Genomic DNA, 15,689 nt, shown 5'->3' with positions numbered 1-15,689 from the left:
CACAAGAAAAGACATTTCTTATTTCAGGTAGCACTCTGAATAGATGCACAGGGTGAAAGTGAAAGGCCTTTCCCAGCCTATGTGCAAATAGTGTTGCCATGGAGGATTTACTATATGCACTGGGTAGTCTTCTGTGTTTTCATGAAGTAATTACAAATGCTCTTAGATAATTTTTTCCAATGTGATTTGACATCACTCTCATCAACACTTACATAACCTTTACACTTTAAAAGTACATACTCATTATTTGAAAAAAGTTTTGCATGGTGATGCTCTCATCCTTCTTTCCCACGGATGGGAAAGAAATACATCAACAAATTGCAAATGAATAAAGGAAAAATCAGTCATGTTCTGCTCATAATCCCCACTTTGAAGAAAATCAAAGAAAACCTCACCTTCACTCTTTCAGACAGACTGAGATCATTTCCATCAGAGCCACCAGCTTTCCAGCTCTCCTTCGTCACTGTCTGTAGATAGATAAGCAGAAATACTTACATGCATGAAACAGAACCAAAATCACAGTCAAAGCTCCTACTGATTTACACATACAGATCCTTTACGGTGTATTTAAAATTTTTTAAAAAGTGAATGCAATGCTCCTGAAAATAGAACGTATGCAGGTAATCCTCTGAAATCCTCCACAGGACCAGACTGAATCAATTGGACCAACAGTGCAAGTAATCATAACATGCCTAAAAAGTAGCATTTAGAACAGAAGCATTGTTTTCAATAGCAGTTTTTTCCCTCTTTCCTTTCCTCAGGGCAGGCTTAAAGGTTACAGTGGCCAACTTACTGCATTACAGCTGCCTCCTGCTGCTACGCTAGCAATTTTTCTGATGCATTCTACTATTACTGTATTTGTTTCTTAAACTGCTAATGTAACAAAAATGTGCAGCCATGCCTGAAACTTTTTTTCTGTAGCAACAAAGACAAGTATTAAGACATTCCATTAAATAAAGGATAATGGAAGTTGGACATTGCTTTATAGGGCAGAAAGCCAATTCAAAGTGGCTAAAGTAAGTGACCCAAAGGCAGTCTATCCCAATGAGGCAACCATATTTCTTCATGAGAAAAATGGCAGAAAGATTCTTGTCATTATTATTACACAATCAACCGACAGAATGTGATTGTTTTAAAAGTCTTGCTTGATTCCACCTGAAAGGCACATGCTAGTAGGGAGGAAAATGACAGCTTGTGCTCTTTGACTGAGGCCTGGCAGACCCATCATTTGAAGGCAATTAAGTGTGTTGCTCTGTGTATTGCACAAAATGACCTGCTACTTCTTTTTTAATAAAAAGTTTAATGAAGGGAATTTTTGAGTACAGGCTAGATCACAGCTTAGTTGTTATTCAGGCAGGAGGGCAGAAGTTCTTAACAAGTGGACTCAGATTTCCATCTCGCTCTCTCCAGATGATGTCTGTTGTTTTCCTGTCCCTACACATTAAATCCCTAATCTCATATGTTTCAGAAGATTAAAAATGCCTCTGGCCTGCCTACTGTTTACTTTAGGTAGCTGAAGCAATCTAGCTTCAGTAACACAGAACTTAGTACTTGCTAAAATCCCCAAGAAACAAAATAAATCTGTGCATGCTGGCACCCATACTCTCAAGATCTTTTCCTTTTTGCCAACTTCTACTGTTAACTGCAGTCTTCAGTGAAAGCATTAAAAAGTAGAGCAAATGCCACTGGCAAACATGATCCCTGCAGGTGCCTCTGTAAGCATTACACACTTAGGTAGTATTTTAAATATTTGCCTCAGATGGGATAAACACCACTAGCCTCTAACATTTGGACAGTGTATCTCCCCATATTTTCATCTGTTTGAATGTGGTGCTTGTCCACATGGACAAATGTTAACTCATTACCTCATTCTCATTTGGCATCTGTGGTGGAAGATACACCCACATTTCTTTGCTTCTGCCAGGTGAGCCATCCTCTTTATTTTTATTTGATAATTCAGAAGTAGAAAATGTTTTTCTTAAGGAGTCCACTTTACTTCCTTCAATTGTCTTCCCCTCTTCCTCTGCAAGGAGAATCACATCAGATCAGATAACACAATGCACTATCCAAGAAAAAGAAAAATTTGAATTTCAGTAGATGTAATATTGACTTATTTTACACATTCACTTTTCCTCTCAGAGGTGAGCTCCTTCAGAGCTTTCATGTGCATCATATACATGTATGTTGCAATCTTTATCATAAAACCAAATACGCAGTTTGAACTTCCAGTGCACAAAGTATCACCTATTCCTCAATACTGAAGAATTCATTGTCTCAAAAGCTTATGCAATATACAGAAAACTTGATAAAATAACCTGAGAGCTGAAAATACCCAAAAAAGCAATATAGTAAGTAAGGTTACACCTTAGTTTTTATTTAAAAACTTTGTTTAAATGCTCTCTGAATTCTACACAAAATGGCACATAACATTTGTGCCCATGCCTTCATCTGGCACTGCAAACACCAGCACATATGAAGAGAGTCTCTTCTTTGCGACACCGCTATAAACCCCATAGCAACTGCACACGCTCAGTAGAGCTATTTTAGATGTACATTTTTAGAATCAAAACCAGGAAACCCCCCTCATTCCCCAACACCAACACACACTCCAACACTTACATGTCTAGTTTTAAAAGTCCAGCAACTGTGCTTACGTGGGATCTGTGCTCACAAAATCACTTGACATCTTAAGCAGTTCAAGTGCACATATTCCTTCACATACCTAACTGATGGTGTACCTTCTTATCAAGCACAAGAAAGGACTCTGATTTTGATCATAATACAGCGATGATCTGGTCCAAAAATGGAGCAGTTCTTGTATTTTCTACCTCAGTATCTCGGTATCACCCTGTTTATACTGACTATCAGCCCAGACGTGTGCCCTGTGTGTGAATCTCACACCATTAGAGCAAATGCCCATGTTGTCTAGTATAGAAGTGAGCCTTGGCAGTTCTTGTCAGAGCTGATACTGATACTGACTGTAGGTCCACCCGGGGCCAGCACCCACAGAGCTCTTGGGTGTCCATGGGCACCACTGCCAGAATCTCCACCAGTCCAGGACCATGTGATGAGATGCACTGACAGGTCCTATAACCTAGCCCCCATATCTTTAGTTACTAAAACACCTCATTTGAGCTGATTTCTTTCAGCACTGCTGTTTTCAGTGTTTAACAACTATAGTATGCTCTTGATTTCGCTTATTACCAATTTGATTTCCTCCCTATATCAGCAATTTGACTGGGTGGGAAAATTTTGCAAGTATATATTTTTTTATTGGGACCAGACTAACAAACAGCAATACACCAGTGATATTTAATTGCCAGCAGTTTAGGTCCTGAGATTCAAGATAAAATACAGATGTTCAAGCAGGGTTTGTTCCCTTAGGGGATTCCTTTGGTCTTGAAAGACAGACTGGAAAAATGTTTGCCAGTGCATTGACAGAAGATTGGAATAACTTCTCTCGTGTTTATTTTATACATCAATAGTGGCTAATTGGGCCCTCACTGAAAATAGGGAAGTATTCAGAAACAGAACTGAGTCTTTCAATGATAGCTTGTGACATCTTTCAGACCTTTAACAACTCCTTGGACAACAAGAGCAAAGTTAAGACAACTATTAGTGCTTCTGACTGTCCTACCAGCCAGGTCCATGGGGCACAGAGCAGCCAGCAGAATTAGGATACAGCTAGGTGATCATCAAATGAAATCTCAACAGTACGGACTGGATCTTAGGAGCTGATTACAGATCAGGACAAGTATGTGCATGGAAGTATGGATTTCTGAACCCATGCTGAATAGTTTTTTTCCTACAACATGGGAAAAAATATACTAATTGTGGCCACAATAAAAATGCAGGACTTTTTATTTTAAAAGTCCCATTACCAAATATGGAGCAGCTAAAAGACAATCGATTCAAATGAACTTCACACCACATGTTCTTAATGAAAAATAAATGCTCATTTAACAGAGTTTCTTGGGTTTAGTTTGAAAAATCTACTTTGTAACAATAAGAAACACTGCAGTGCATTTCTAAAGCATAATTATATGTTACAGGCATTGAAGTAATTCTTGTGGAGAGTTTTAATGATGCCCTTGGGGTTACTACATTGAGCCATCCACCAAAGACTTATTAATCCCCAGGGACAGCTCTGTGCTGCAGTTACTATGACACATAGAAAGGGCCAGCAGTCTGGGCATAACCTGAAGTCTGCACTCATAAAAGTCAAGGTTCGTAGAAAGTAAATTGCACCAGATCAGAGCAATCTAGCAAACAGATTTTAATGCTCAGACCACAGATGGATCCTCTGAATAATTCCTAAATCCCAGGTCTCTTGATATGACATCTGGCTTCTCCCTGCTTTTTTAGCAAGTACTTTCCTAAAACAGTATTTGGAAACAGCAATATATATGGGCAATCTCTTCTTCCTACACACTCTCTTTTTCAAGCCATGGAAATGAAGCAGTATTACACAAGAAACCCTCTTTTAAATTCTTAACAGGTAAAATGGTCACCCACTATTTGAAGATATTTTTTACTGTCACCCTACTTTATAGGAAGAACTAGATGACTAGCTCAAAAAGCTTCAATCTTTTGTTATTGTAGTGGTAAAACAGGATGGACTTCCTGTTTTATACTAAGAACTGATAAGTTTTATATTAAAGACTGACCAGCCACAAAAGGATATTAATGTATTTTAGGGTATGTGTGTATTAGCAAATTACACAGCCAAATGTGTGCAGACCTATAGAGTAACCATAGGGACTGAGAACCCAGTATCCTCCCTGTGCCCATCAGGAGCCTTTATGTTATGAGAAGTGAGAAAAAGCTTCTGGAAGCCATACACTTTTCTCAGCCAGATCAACAGAGAGACAAAAGGCATCATCAACTGGAATGATCAGCAACATAATTCATACAGCCAATAGGCTCTGAATAAACATGATATTCCTGCACAAGCCCATGCATATCTTGGACACCACTGTGGTCATTCTTCTGGGATAGAAATCAGATCATCCTTCTCCAAAATATAGGTTCTGAATTCTCCAAATAAAATAATATCACTTTTAGCATCAAAAGACCTATGACACATAGCTGGGCAGTTATAATTAGACAGTACATATGAGCTGACAAACTTATTTTATTATATATTTTCTGGACAGCTGAGCTATTGTCAGAGTTAAAAAGCTAGACAGATTAAATGAGCTAATAAGAAATCAAGTGCATTCATAGTATTTATGTGCCATTTACCAACCCCAGACCACAGCTAGAAGCACTATCGCTTTTCCTAAGAGATCAGTCATAAACTGCTGTCAGAAACTTTTTTCTGGTTAAGACCATTGCAGAGTTATTGGGTTATAGAATATTAAACATTATATTTGATGAAACATTCACAACCGCAATGTGATACTAGATTCATAAGTACAAGTGAAGAAAAATTCAGAAGGAAAAAAAAAAAGTCTAAGCAACCCAAAGCAGTTGTGAAATGCATGCTGTGGACAGAATATCAGCTATGCAACCATATGCATAATGAGGCTATGCCACATAAATTGGAGCAGGAGAGGTGAATCAAACATTACGTTGCTAGCCTCAAGCACAGTTCCTCAGGGCCAGTAAGATCCACCTTCAGATGTCCAAAGTAACTACTGATACCTATAGTTTCTCAATGCGTGCATCACATAACTGGCTCTCTTGAAGCAGTAACAGTCATGATCTTAAAAAATATTATTAAAAACAATTCACATAAATTGTTCTAAATTTAAAGAAACTACAATCTGCAGAGAAGTATCACAGCTGTATTCTTTGACAGTGTTCTGAATTTCAACCATTTCTGTCCTTACTTTTGAAAGAGAAGGGGAAGGAGGAAGGATCACATTCAAGCCAGCAAAAGAATCACTCTGCCTTCCCCCTGACTAAGTGATAATTGACTCATTATTCACAGTCACAGTTCTCAACGTGCCAAGACCCAGATGTACAACAGTGACCTTTACAACATGTGACAAAAGTCCAAAATAAGGGATACAAACATAAAAAAAAATAGCAGAAGAAGGTTGAAATGATGGAAAAATTCACATATTCACTCTGCAGACAGTTTTTCAGTCTTACTTTTTAGAAATTCCACTGTCAGTACCTTAACAATGAAATAACAAGCCAGCTTAGGTCTCTAGAAAAGTAAATCTGAGTCTCTCAAGAGTAGTATCCATCATAATTGTGTGTCACTGAAAAGTATGCTGCAGACTTCAGAAACATATTTCTATCAGAAAGTATATCCAGCTTGATAATTTTTTTTCTCTCCCACTACCTTATCCTCTATATTGCTTAAAATTCTCTTTGTCTTTCAATTTGGAAGGGAATCTTTTGAAAATGTCCACTGATCATCCACATATTTCAAAGAATAATGAAGTCACTTATCACAAAGCCAGAGAAGAGAGCTACCAGGATTATCAGGAAAAAATTCCTGTCAGTGAAATCTCTTAGATGAAATAGTAGCCCCAGAAGAATGATAAAAGTCTCATGGTCTGAAACATTTCAAAGCCAGACCAGACGCAGCAATCAATAACATACTGGAGAAAACCTGGCTTGGGATAATACACTGGACAAAACAATACAAACTACCAGGTATTTCCCACCTTTTTTCAATTGAATGAATTCATTCCAAAACCAAAAATTGGGTGAGAATGAGAAACAGGTCCTTTTAACTATTAAAAAAAAAAAAATACAGCAAAGCTACTATTTTAAGTTCCAATTTACTTCTTTGTCGTCAAAATGCTGGACTGAGAGCCAGCAGAAGGCCTGTGAATCCCTTAAATCCCTTCCAAGTTATGCTTTAATGGAAAACCTGGGATTCAAATAATACAGTGACTTTGTGCAGGACTCCTGAACAAAAAATAATTTTACTCATAGTAGCATGGTAACTATCTTGCACAGAGGTCACGAGTACAAATGTCATGTTTATTCACTATCTCCATTCTTCAAACACATCATGGGCAAACAGCCACATTTTAAAACAAGAACAAATCCTGTCACTGAAATGTTTCCAAAAATATCACTTTGCGATGTTCACAAGACGGTAACATACTGTAGGAGAAGTACCTGTATTTACCTATTTGCAACTATGTAAACCGCTGCATGGTGCTGAGTTCATTTACTCTAAATGCCAAGCTGTAAGAGGAAAAAACAAATTTCAAGGCTGAAAATCCAATTTGTTGGGAAGATAATTTTTAAAGCTTTCTATTTCTTTTTGATAATGCAATCAAACCAGCTCCCAGATTTTCTGCAGTAACCCAATCAAAACTTGCAGCCTCCTTCTGCTTGTATATTGCCCAGTTGAGAACAGAACGTAGTGTTTTGAAGTTACATAGCCTAGAAAACCTGCTCTAATTTACATTCTCGAGCTATCTTCCTGTTTCCATGTATTTAAATGCATAAATCTCTGTAAATCAATGCAGTTTTTCCAACTTTTCATGACAAAAAGCCCAAGTATCCCATACAGTAAGTACCTGGAGGATTTCAGTATTAGGGTCCTATATGCCTGTCCATAAGTAAGAGCAATCCAGGTGCAATTCAGGCACCTAAACTTCATTATGTAGTACTGTTTTAAGAGTCTTAGGGCATCCTGCCTAGCCTCCTCCTGCCACCCAAAAAGGCAGTGGATGTTCCGTAGATACTATATCACATCTGCCAACCCTCAGCATCTGAATTGTCTATCCCCTAGCTATCTGAATTCCTGAAGTCCAATTCCAACCTTACTCAACCAAAATCCTCACTAATTCTGATGACAGTGATCTCGCAGTAGCACCGAGCAAGTAGAACTCTTCTGTCAAAGTAACTTGATCTATACAGCAAAGAAAAAAACAACTTGCCTAAGCATGCAAATTAATATTTGTAACACATCTTGAAAGTCCAGTACGTCAAACATTGTGGTCTTCCGTTTCTACACTTCACCTCTAATTATCAAGGCCATTTTTGCTGCTGAATCCCCTTTCCTTCACTGCAGTGTTTCCCCAGTGGAACTCACTCATGCCTATGGAATTCTTTGCTCTTTACACCAGAACAGAGATTCAGCTTGTGCAGCCTTTTCCCTTAATGTCTTTGATCTTACCCTGATTAAATAACAAATAGTCAGCACAAAGTATTGTTTACCTTTTTTTTCCCCCTTCAAAAAAGGTCAACTTTTACTATAATCAGTAATATGGGCTTGATTCTTTACTCAGCAATGCCAATTTCCTAAGGAAATTTCACTACACCATGTCCTCAGCTAGGATAAATATATATTCCATGGACTGGGACAAGCAACTTCAGTGGGACTAATTATGACTTAAAGGGTAAACTCTTAAGTCCCATTTATTACTTTTGACTGCCATTTTTGGATACTTCCCTTACTGTAGTATGTTTAAAAACCAGACAGGAAAGGACTTTTTTTTTGTATGTGCTCCTTCAGGGGAAAGACGAATGACTGTAACTCTCAAGTATATTTCAACCACTCTCACACACCTGCTTTAGCTTAATGTACAGCAATACTTCTCCAAAACTAGCTCAGCTCTTAATATTCAAAAGTTTAACCGTTCTTTTACTGTACCAGTATCTCTCCCTTTTTCCTTAATGGAACCTATATGTCCTGGTTTTATGTAGTGTTTATCTGTATCGATATCTATGTTTCTGTTGTGCTTTAGATAGTGTCAGTGTTAGAAAAGGGGCAATATTTCCTGTTTATACCACATTCACCCCAGCTGATCATTTAAAAATATGTATTATTCTTCCACGGTTCAACAGTGCTGTTGCTGGATACCTTCTCCATTTGAATACTATAATGCAGTCAGTTAAATAACAAGGCAAATGTGCACTTGACCATTTCAGCAGCCTGCATGAGAAAAATCCTGCTTCTTCCAACTGATGATGATGAAAAATAATCTTTAAAAAATTCAGAAAGCCATGACAGAAATCTTAGAGCAGATCCTCAGCTGATATTAACCAGCACAGTCCCATTAAGGAAGCTACACCTCTTAATATCTACCAGGGATCAAGTGGTATCTATCACTACCAAGCAATGCCAACATGCCAGATCAGATTTCTAGTTCTAACAATAAAGAGTGTTTATATGGTGGAGCAAAAAAACAGCTTCGTAAAGGCACAGGCTGTACAACTGACAGCATTTTGCAATTATAACTTGAGAGTGTATCAGGATATAAAAGCTGGAAGACTTTTTCCAGAAGTTGATAAAGGTGTGCCTGCTTCTGATGGCTTCAGAAAATCTACACTGTCCTTTGCAGAATGCAAATGGTGTTATATTTCAGAAATTGTGTCTGAGGGATAGTTTAGGAAGAGCTTTAAATTAGACAGTAACTAATGGGAGAATGCTAGTTCAGCGTACAGGAACTCCACACTTCTTTCTGAGTCTTGGCTACACTAAGCCATACTTTGAACCTTAGCTAAAAGAAACAGAATGTATTTGAGTTTATTATTTAAATAAGCACTGTGTTTGTTACACTTTTTTTTTGTTTTTTACAGTCAAAGCAACCACAAATGTGCTTAAATTCATCCTCAGCACAAGGAAACTACATTAAATACGTATGTTAGGAGCACTTTAAATGAGCAGGTGATAGACTAATAAATCAGGACAGAATTGATTTTGAAAACCTTCTGTGTACTTGCATTCTAGAAGAATTCAGCTCTAGCAGGTAAGTAGATAAGCACTGTAAGAAACAAGTGAATTGTCTATAATTAAAAGCATCTGACATGTCCATACAAAGTATTCCTTATTAACAAATAATATCATAAAAAGATTACAGCAGGTGGGAACAAATTAATACAATGTCAGAGAGCCCAAAAGTTTCAAAAATGCTCGATTTTGGATATTACAATTAACACATTAAAGCATCTTCAAAAGGCCTGTTTTTTTTTTAAAGGCAAATACCTACTTTCTTGAAATTAGGCATTTCTATGTGATTTTATTCTGGACACAGAAAAGCACACATTTCTATAAAGAGTTCAGCACTAAACTGGGAGTGAGGTCACTTGATTTCTGTTTCTGATTGTCTTGTTGAGCCACTATATGGCTCTGATCAATGACATTATTTGCTTTGTTTCATTTCCACATCTGGAAAAGAGGGCTTCCTCACCTCACTGCAATGACATGAAACTTAGCCAACAGCTGCATTTAGCACACTTCAATGCCTTTCAAGGCAAGGTGATGAGCTAGACCAAGAGTTCATTCTGTGTTACTGCTTTTTATAGTACTACAGAATTCAACCATAGCCAATATGCCGCTATAGGATGGAATCTGTATCAAAGTATCAACAGCAAAATTACTAAGTATTTCCCTTTTCTACATTCTAGAAAATCTAAGTTATGCCACAGAAAGAAAATACATTTTTTTCCATCTGAAACAATCTTTAGAAATTGTTTAGTAATACAGGTATCACAGAAAAGAACAAAGAATTGCTATCAGGGAAGTACTATTGTTCAAGGGCTGTCTCCAGGAGTCCGAGTGCCTCTGTTCTTATCTGCTGCTGCCAGTGAGCTACTGTGCAAACGAACATGAGTCATTTCCCTTGTTTATGCCTAATTTTTTTCTGTCTATACAATGGAGATTAAGTACTTTGCATAGCAAATAACACTGAGATCTAAGGATAACAAATATCCATAAAACAGATCAGCTATTATTATTTCAAAAATAATCTATTACGTTTGCAACCCTATGTCTGGGTTTTTTTCTACATTTAGGGGCTCTGTATATTTGATTTTATACTATATTGAGTGAAGGTTACATAGAGATAGCTACCGAATTTATGATCAATAGAAAATTGCAAATTTTTTCTCCCAACCAATTCTTTCCAATGATCCAGCACAACACATCAATAAAAACCTCTGAATTGACGCTGTTTCCCTATTTCATGCCCTGTTTAAGTTCCCTGGGGATGACAGATTAATTTAATTAGTTTTATTGAACTGTCTAGTTGCTTTTATTGGCAAATCCACTCATAGGAAGAAGGCTGCAAATTTCTCTTGGGGTTAGCATTGTCCTACTGGTCCATTTTTAAAATTAAAGCGAATTTACTGTCATTTCTTATATAGTTTTCTGCTATGCTTTCTGCTGTTAAGACTCACATTTGTAAAGTGCCTCCACTGACACTTATATAGGAAGTTTAAAGTTGTTGTTTTTCCTAAATGTGGTTAACGAAAAAAGGAAGCAGACAGCTACCGTCAAATGGACTGTGAACTAAATACATCTCTCAGCTTTCACTAGGGAATTAAATTAATCTGATCACAACACAGAATATGGCTCTTGCATGCCACCTGGAAGCAGAGAAGTGGTCAGCCACTTTCCAACATCCTCCGCTTGACAGCTTGCTCGGCACAGAGCATCAAAACCACAGCACTGATAAGTTTATATCCAAGGTTCAGTTTGCTTAGAGATGGGTCTGATCAAAGTCCTCAGACTTCAACGCACTGCCAGGCAGTGTGAGGTATATGAAACAGAGCAAAATTAACAGCAGGAATGGACTGAATTTAATCCCAGTGGTCAAATGCCCAGGACCGTGGAAAAAAAATGAATCCAAACTTGGGTTTGGATAAGAATTTTATTCATGGCAGCATTTTTCTATACAGCTGACTGATCCAGGATCCCGTATTTTTACGGGGTGGAAGAGGGGTAATTTAAAATCTTGATGAAAAATTTGAAGCATCAATCTTTTTTTTTTGTTTTTTTTCTGTATTTTTTGTAGAAGGTATCGTGGTTTAACCCCAGTCAGCAGCTAAGCACCATGCAGCCGCTCCCTCGCTCCCCCCGACTCCCACTGGGATGGGGAGGAGAATGGGGAAAAAAGGTAAAACTCGTGGGTTGAGGTAAGAACAGTTTAATAACTAAAGTAAAATATAATACTAACAATAATAATAATGAAATATAATAATAATATTTCTAATGAAAAGAAATATAAGAAAAAAGGGGGGGAGAAAAAAAAAAGAAAAAAGAAAATAATGATGCACAATGCAATTGCTCACCACCCGCTCACTGATGCCCGAGCAGCAATCCGCCCCTCCTGGCCAACTGCCCCCCGTTTATATACTGAGCATGATGTTCTATGGTATGGAATACCCCTTTGGCTAGTTCGGGTCAGCTGTCCCAGCTATGCTCCCTCCCAGCTTCTTGCACACCTGCTTACTGGCAGAGCATGGGAAACTGAAAAAATCCTTAACTTAGGATAAGCGCTACTTAGCAACAACTAAAAACATGAGCGTGTTATCAACATTATTCTCACACTAAATCCAAAACACAGCACTGTACCAGCTACTAAGAAGAAAATTAACTCTATCCCAGCCAAAACCAGGACAAAGGTCAAAGGAGGTATTCTATGCTTCAGTGAATTTCCCAATCTTCCTCTGAGTTTAGAAAAATGAGCAGATGCTGCCTTCTAATTTTGGACATCATAGTTCTCTCCACTAGACTTCAAACACTCTTCCTAAGATTTGAAAGAGCCTCTTGCCCTGTGTAGCAATTTTTTAAAAAGTGGGGATTGGGTCTATTTCCATGAGATGTTGTTCGAAGTTGTTCTAGGAAGTGTTTAGTTCTGAAGAGACCACTCATTGACCACATCTACAGAAATCTGTGTCATCGGTTCCTTTGTAAATCTAACTCTTCTGAGGCTTCTTCAACTGCACTGTCAAGAATCACTCTTAAGATTTTTCTCTGGACTTAAAAAACATAGTGGAGTTGTACAACCTCAAAGGAAATGCCAGGTAGCTGTTTTATTATCAGATTGTTTCTATACTCAAACCTAAAAGAACAAACTAACAAAACTAAGCATGTAACTTGGCGTAAGCATAGGGGCTTCAGTGATTCTAAGAGCAGCACAAATGAATGTATTAAAATAAATGACTAATAAAATGATTCCTCTTACCAATATCTTTGCTTTGGATTTGCACAAGACGTGGTCATTTTTTTCCAGATGCTGAAAACTTCTGCAAAGCTTTACAGCGAGCATGAAAAATTTCATCTTTCTGGACCTGTGCTCTAATTACTAAATTATATTCCCATGGGTTCACCAGCCCTTTCACCTATCTATTAATCCTGTTAATATTATCCTTTTGACAAAAAACACACTTTGGATGCTGTAAGTAGGAAAACTAAGAAACTTACTGGAATCTTAACCTAACCCTCAAGTGTCCATCCATTACAGAATCAATAAAAAGGGTTAAAAATTTTCCTAATTATGGAGGGAGTGCTCCCATACTTTTTGAGTATTATGCATTTAAGATATATAGGTCATGTTCTGTTGGAGTCTATGTTTTAAATGCTAAGCTCAGAGTTTTAAAATGACATTTAAGTATGTTCATCCATGCCCCATCAGATCTGGTAGAAGTGACGTAAAAGCCTTACTATAGGATTTACTTGTCAATTAGTCTATGAACTCTCATTCTGTCACAGCACCAAGCACACTTTAAAAAACAGAATCATTGGGGTTTTTAGGAATACTAAAATCAGGAAGATTAAATTCCTGTATGAAAGATATAATTTTATGGTCCAACTAAGTTATAACGTATCTGTGTGCTATTTAAACCACACACATATCACTAAATTAATTGCACAAAATTTAGAAGGACCTTATTTTGACTCCAAATCTTGTTCTGCTTGAGCTAAGAGAATATCTTTTCAAATAACACAAGGAAGAATAGGAGTAGCCAAAGGTAATATCACACATTCAGATATAAAAAGACAATATTCTAAAAATGTGATTTTCTTGATTATGATATTAGCAATCCTTAAAAAGCCAATGAAAGTCAGGAATGCAAAAATTCATTGACACTGTTTCCCATATTTACATGAATGGAACATTCTGTCAGCAAAATACCCTAATGTGCTCACAGGGGCTACTCCAGGCTGACATTTATAGCCTCAAAGGGTTCTTTTTAGATAGGCCAGAACAGTAAAGGATGCTTGGGTCTTTGTACTCAAGGTATATTCTTTTCAGTTTCACTGTGTATAAATTTATCTAATGAAGACAAGTTAACCATTAGTTAGGAAATCAGATACTTATGAGATGCTTTCAAGAATAATGTAGAAACTCCTGGTGAAAATATCCTTGTGATCCCGACTAGGGAGCCAGTACAAATTCATGCACAAGTAAAAATCACCTTATTTAAATACGGTACCCTGGGAAATTAGTTGTGTGTCTTCTGTTTCCAAGGTTATGACATTCAAAAAGCTATCAGATGGTGATGTTTTTCAAGGATTTTTTTTTAAAGAGCTCCTATAGCTACCTGTCCTTGCTCACAGAGGGTGGAAGCAAGGACAGGTAGCCTGGGAGGAATACAGAGAAACTGTCCAAGCAGCCACGGATCAGGTTAGGAAAGCTAAAGCCCTGATAGAATTAAATCTGGCCAGGGATGTCAAGGGCAACAAGAAAAGCTTCTATATGTACATCTGTGATAAAAGGAAGACTAGGAAAAATGTGGACCCTCTCCAGAAGGAAATGGGAGACCTGGTTACCCGGGACATGGAGAAGGCCGAGGTACTCAACGACTTTTTTGCCTCTGTCTTCACCGGCAAGTGCTCCGGCCACACCGCCCAAGTCACAGAAGGCAAAGGCAGGGACTGGGAGAATGAAGAACTGCCCACCATAGGAAAAGATCAGGTTCGAGACCATCTAAGGAACCTGAATGTGCACAAGTCCATGGGACCTGATGAGATGCATCCAAGGGTCCTGAGGGAACTGGCAGATGAAGTTGCTAAGCCAGTATCTATCCTATTTGAAAAGTCACGGCAGACTGGTGAAGTTCCCGCTGACTGGAAAAGGGGAAACATAACCCCCATTTTTAAAAAGGGAAAAAAAGAAGACCCGGGGAACCACAGGACAGTCAGTCTCACCTCTGTGCCTGGCAAGATCATGGAGCAGATCCTCCTGGAAACTATGCTAAGGCACATGGAAAAAAGAGAGGTGATTGGTGACAGCCAGCATGGCTTCACTAAGGGCAAATCGTGCCTGACAAATTTGGCGGACTTCTACGACAGGGTTACAGCATTGGTAGATAAGGGAAGAGCAACTGACATCATCTACCCGGACTTGTGCAAAGCATTTGACACTGTCCCACACAACATCCTTGTCTCTAAATTGGAGAGGTATGGATTTGGCGGATAGACCACTCAGTGGATAAGGAATTGGCTGGATGGTTGCACTCAAAGAGATGCAGTCAACAGCTCGATGTCCAAGTGGAAACCAGTGATGAGTGGCATTCCTCAGGGGTCCGTATTGGGACCAGTATTATTTAACATCTTTGTCGGGGACATGAACTGTGGGATTGACTGCACCCTCAGCAAGTTTGCTGACAACACCAAGCTGTGCAGTGAGGTCGACACGCTGGAGAGAAGGGATGCCATCCAGAGGGAGCTTGACAGGCTTGAGAAGTGGGCCTGTGCAAACCTCATGAAGTTCAACAAGGCCAATTGCAAGGTCCTGCATGTGGGTCGGGGCAATCCCAAGCACAAATACAGGCTGGGCAGAGAATGGATTGAGAGCAGACCTGAAGAGATGGACTTGGGGGTGTTGGTTGATGAGAAGCTCAACATGACCCAGTAATGAGTCTGCAGCCCACAAAACCAACTGTATCCTGGGCTGCATCAAAAGAAGTGTGACCAGCAGGTCAAGGAAGGTGATTCTGCCCCTCTACTCCACTCTTGTGAGACCCCACCTGGTGTACTG

The 15,689-nt window shown here is 38.5% G+C and overlaps 1 protein-coding gene across 4 annotated transcripts in view; it reads right to left on the bottom strand.

Annotated features, from left to right (window-relative positions):
- The window catches only part of IFTAP (intraflagellar transport associated protein), a 46,130-nt gene that overhangs the window by 14,461 nt on the left and 15,980 nt on the right, over positions 1-15,689 (bottom strand). For all 4 annotated transcript variants that reach the window (XM_050897699.1, XM_050897702.1, XM_050897700.1 and 1 more), the window contains exons 3-4: positions 1,866-2,023; positions 396-467 (exon numbers count right to left, since the gene is read on the bottom strand). In XM_050897699.1, the coding sequence (XP_050753656.1) occupies positions 396-467; positions 1,866-2,023 (230 nt within the window). The remainder of the gene's footprint in view (positions 1-395; positions 468-1,865; positions 2,024-15,689) is intronic.

Source organism: Gymnogyps californianus, chromosome 5, assembly GCF_018139145.2.
Source record: "Gymnogyps californianus isolate 813 chromosome 5, ASM1813914v2, whole genome shotgun sequence".
In the NCBI taxonomy this organism is placed as follows: domain Eukaryota; kingdom Metazoa; phylum Chordata; class Aves; order Accipitriformes; family Cathartidae; genus Gymnogyps; species Gymnogyps californianus.
Note: the sequence above shows the minus strand (reverse complement) of the source record. Positions and strands in the feature narration are given on the sequence as shown.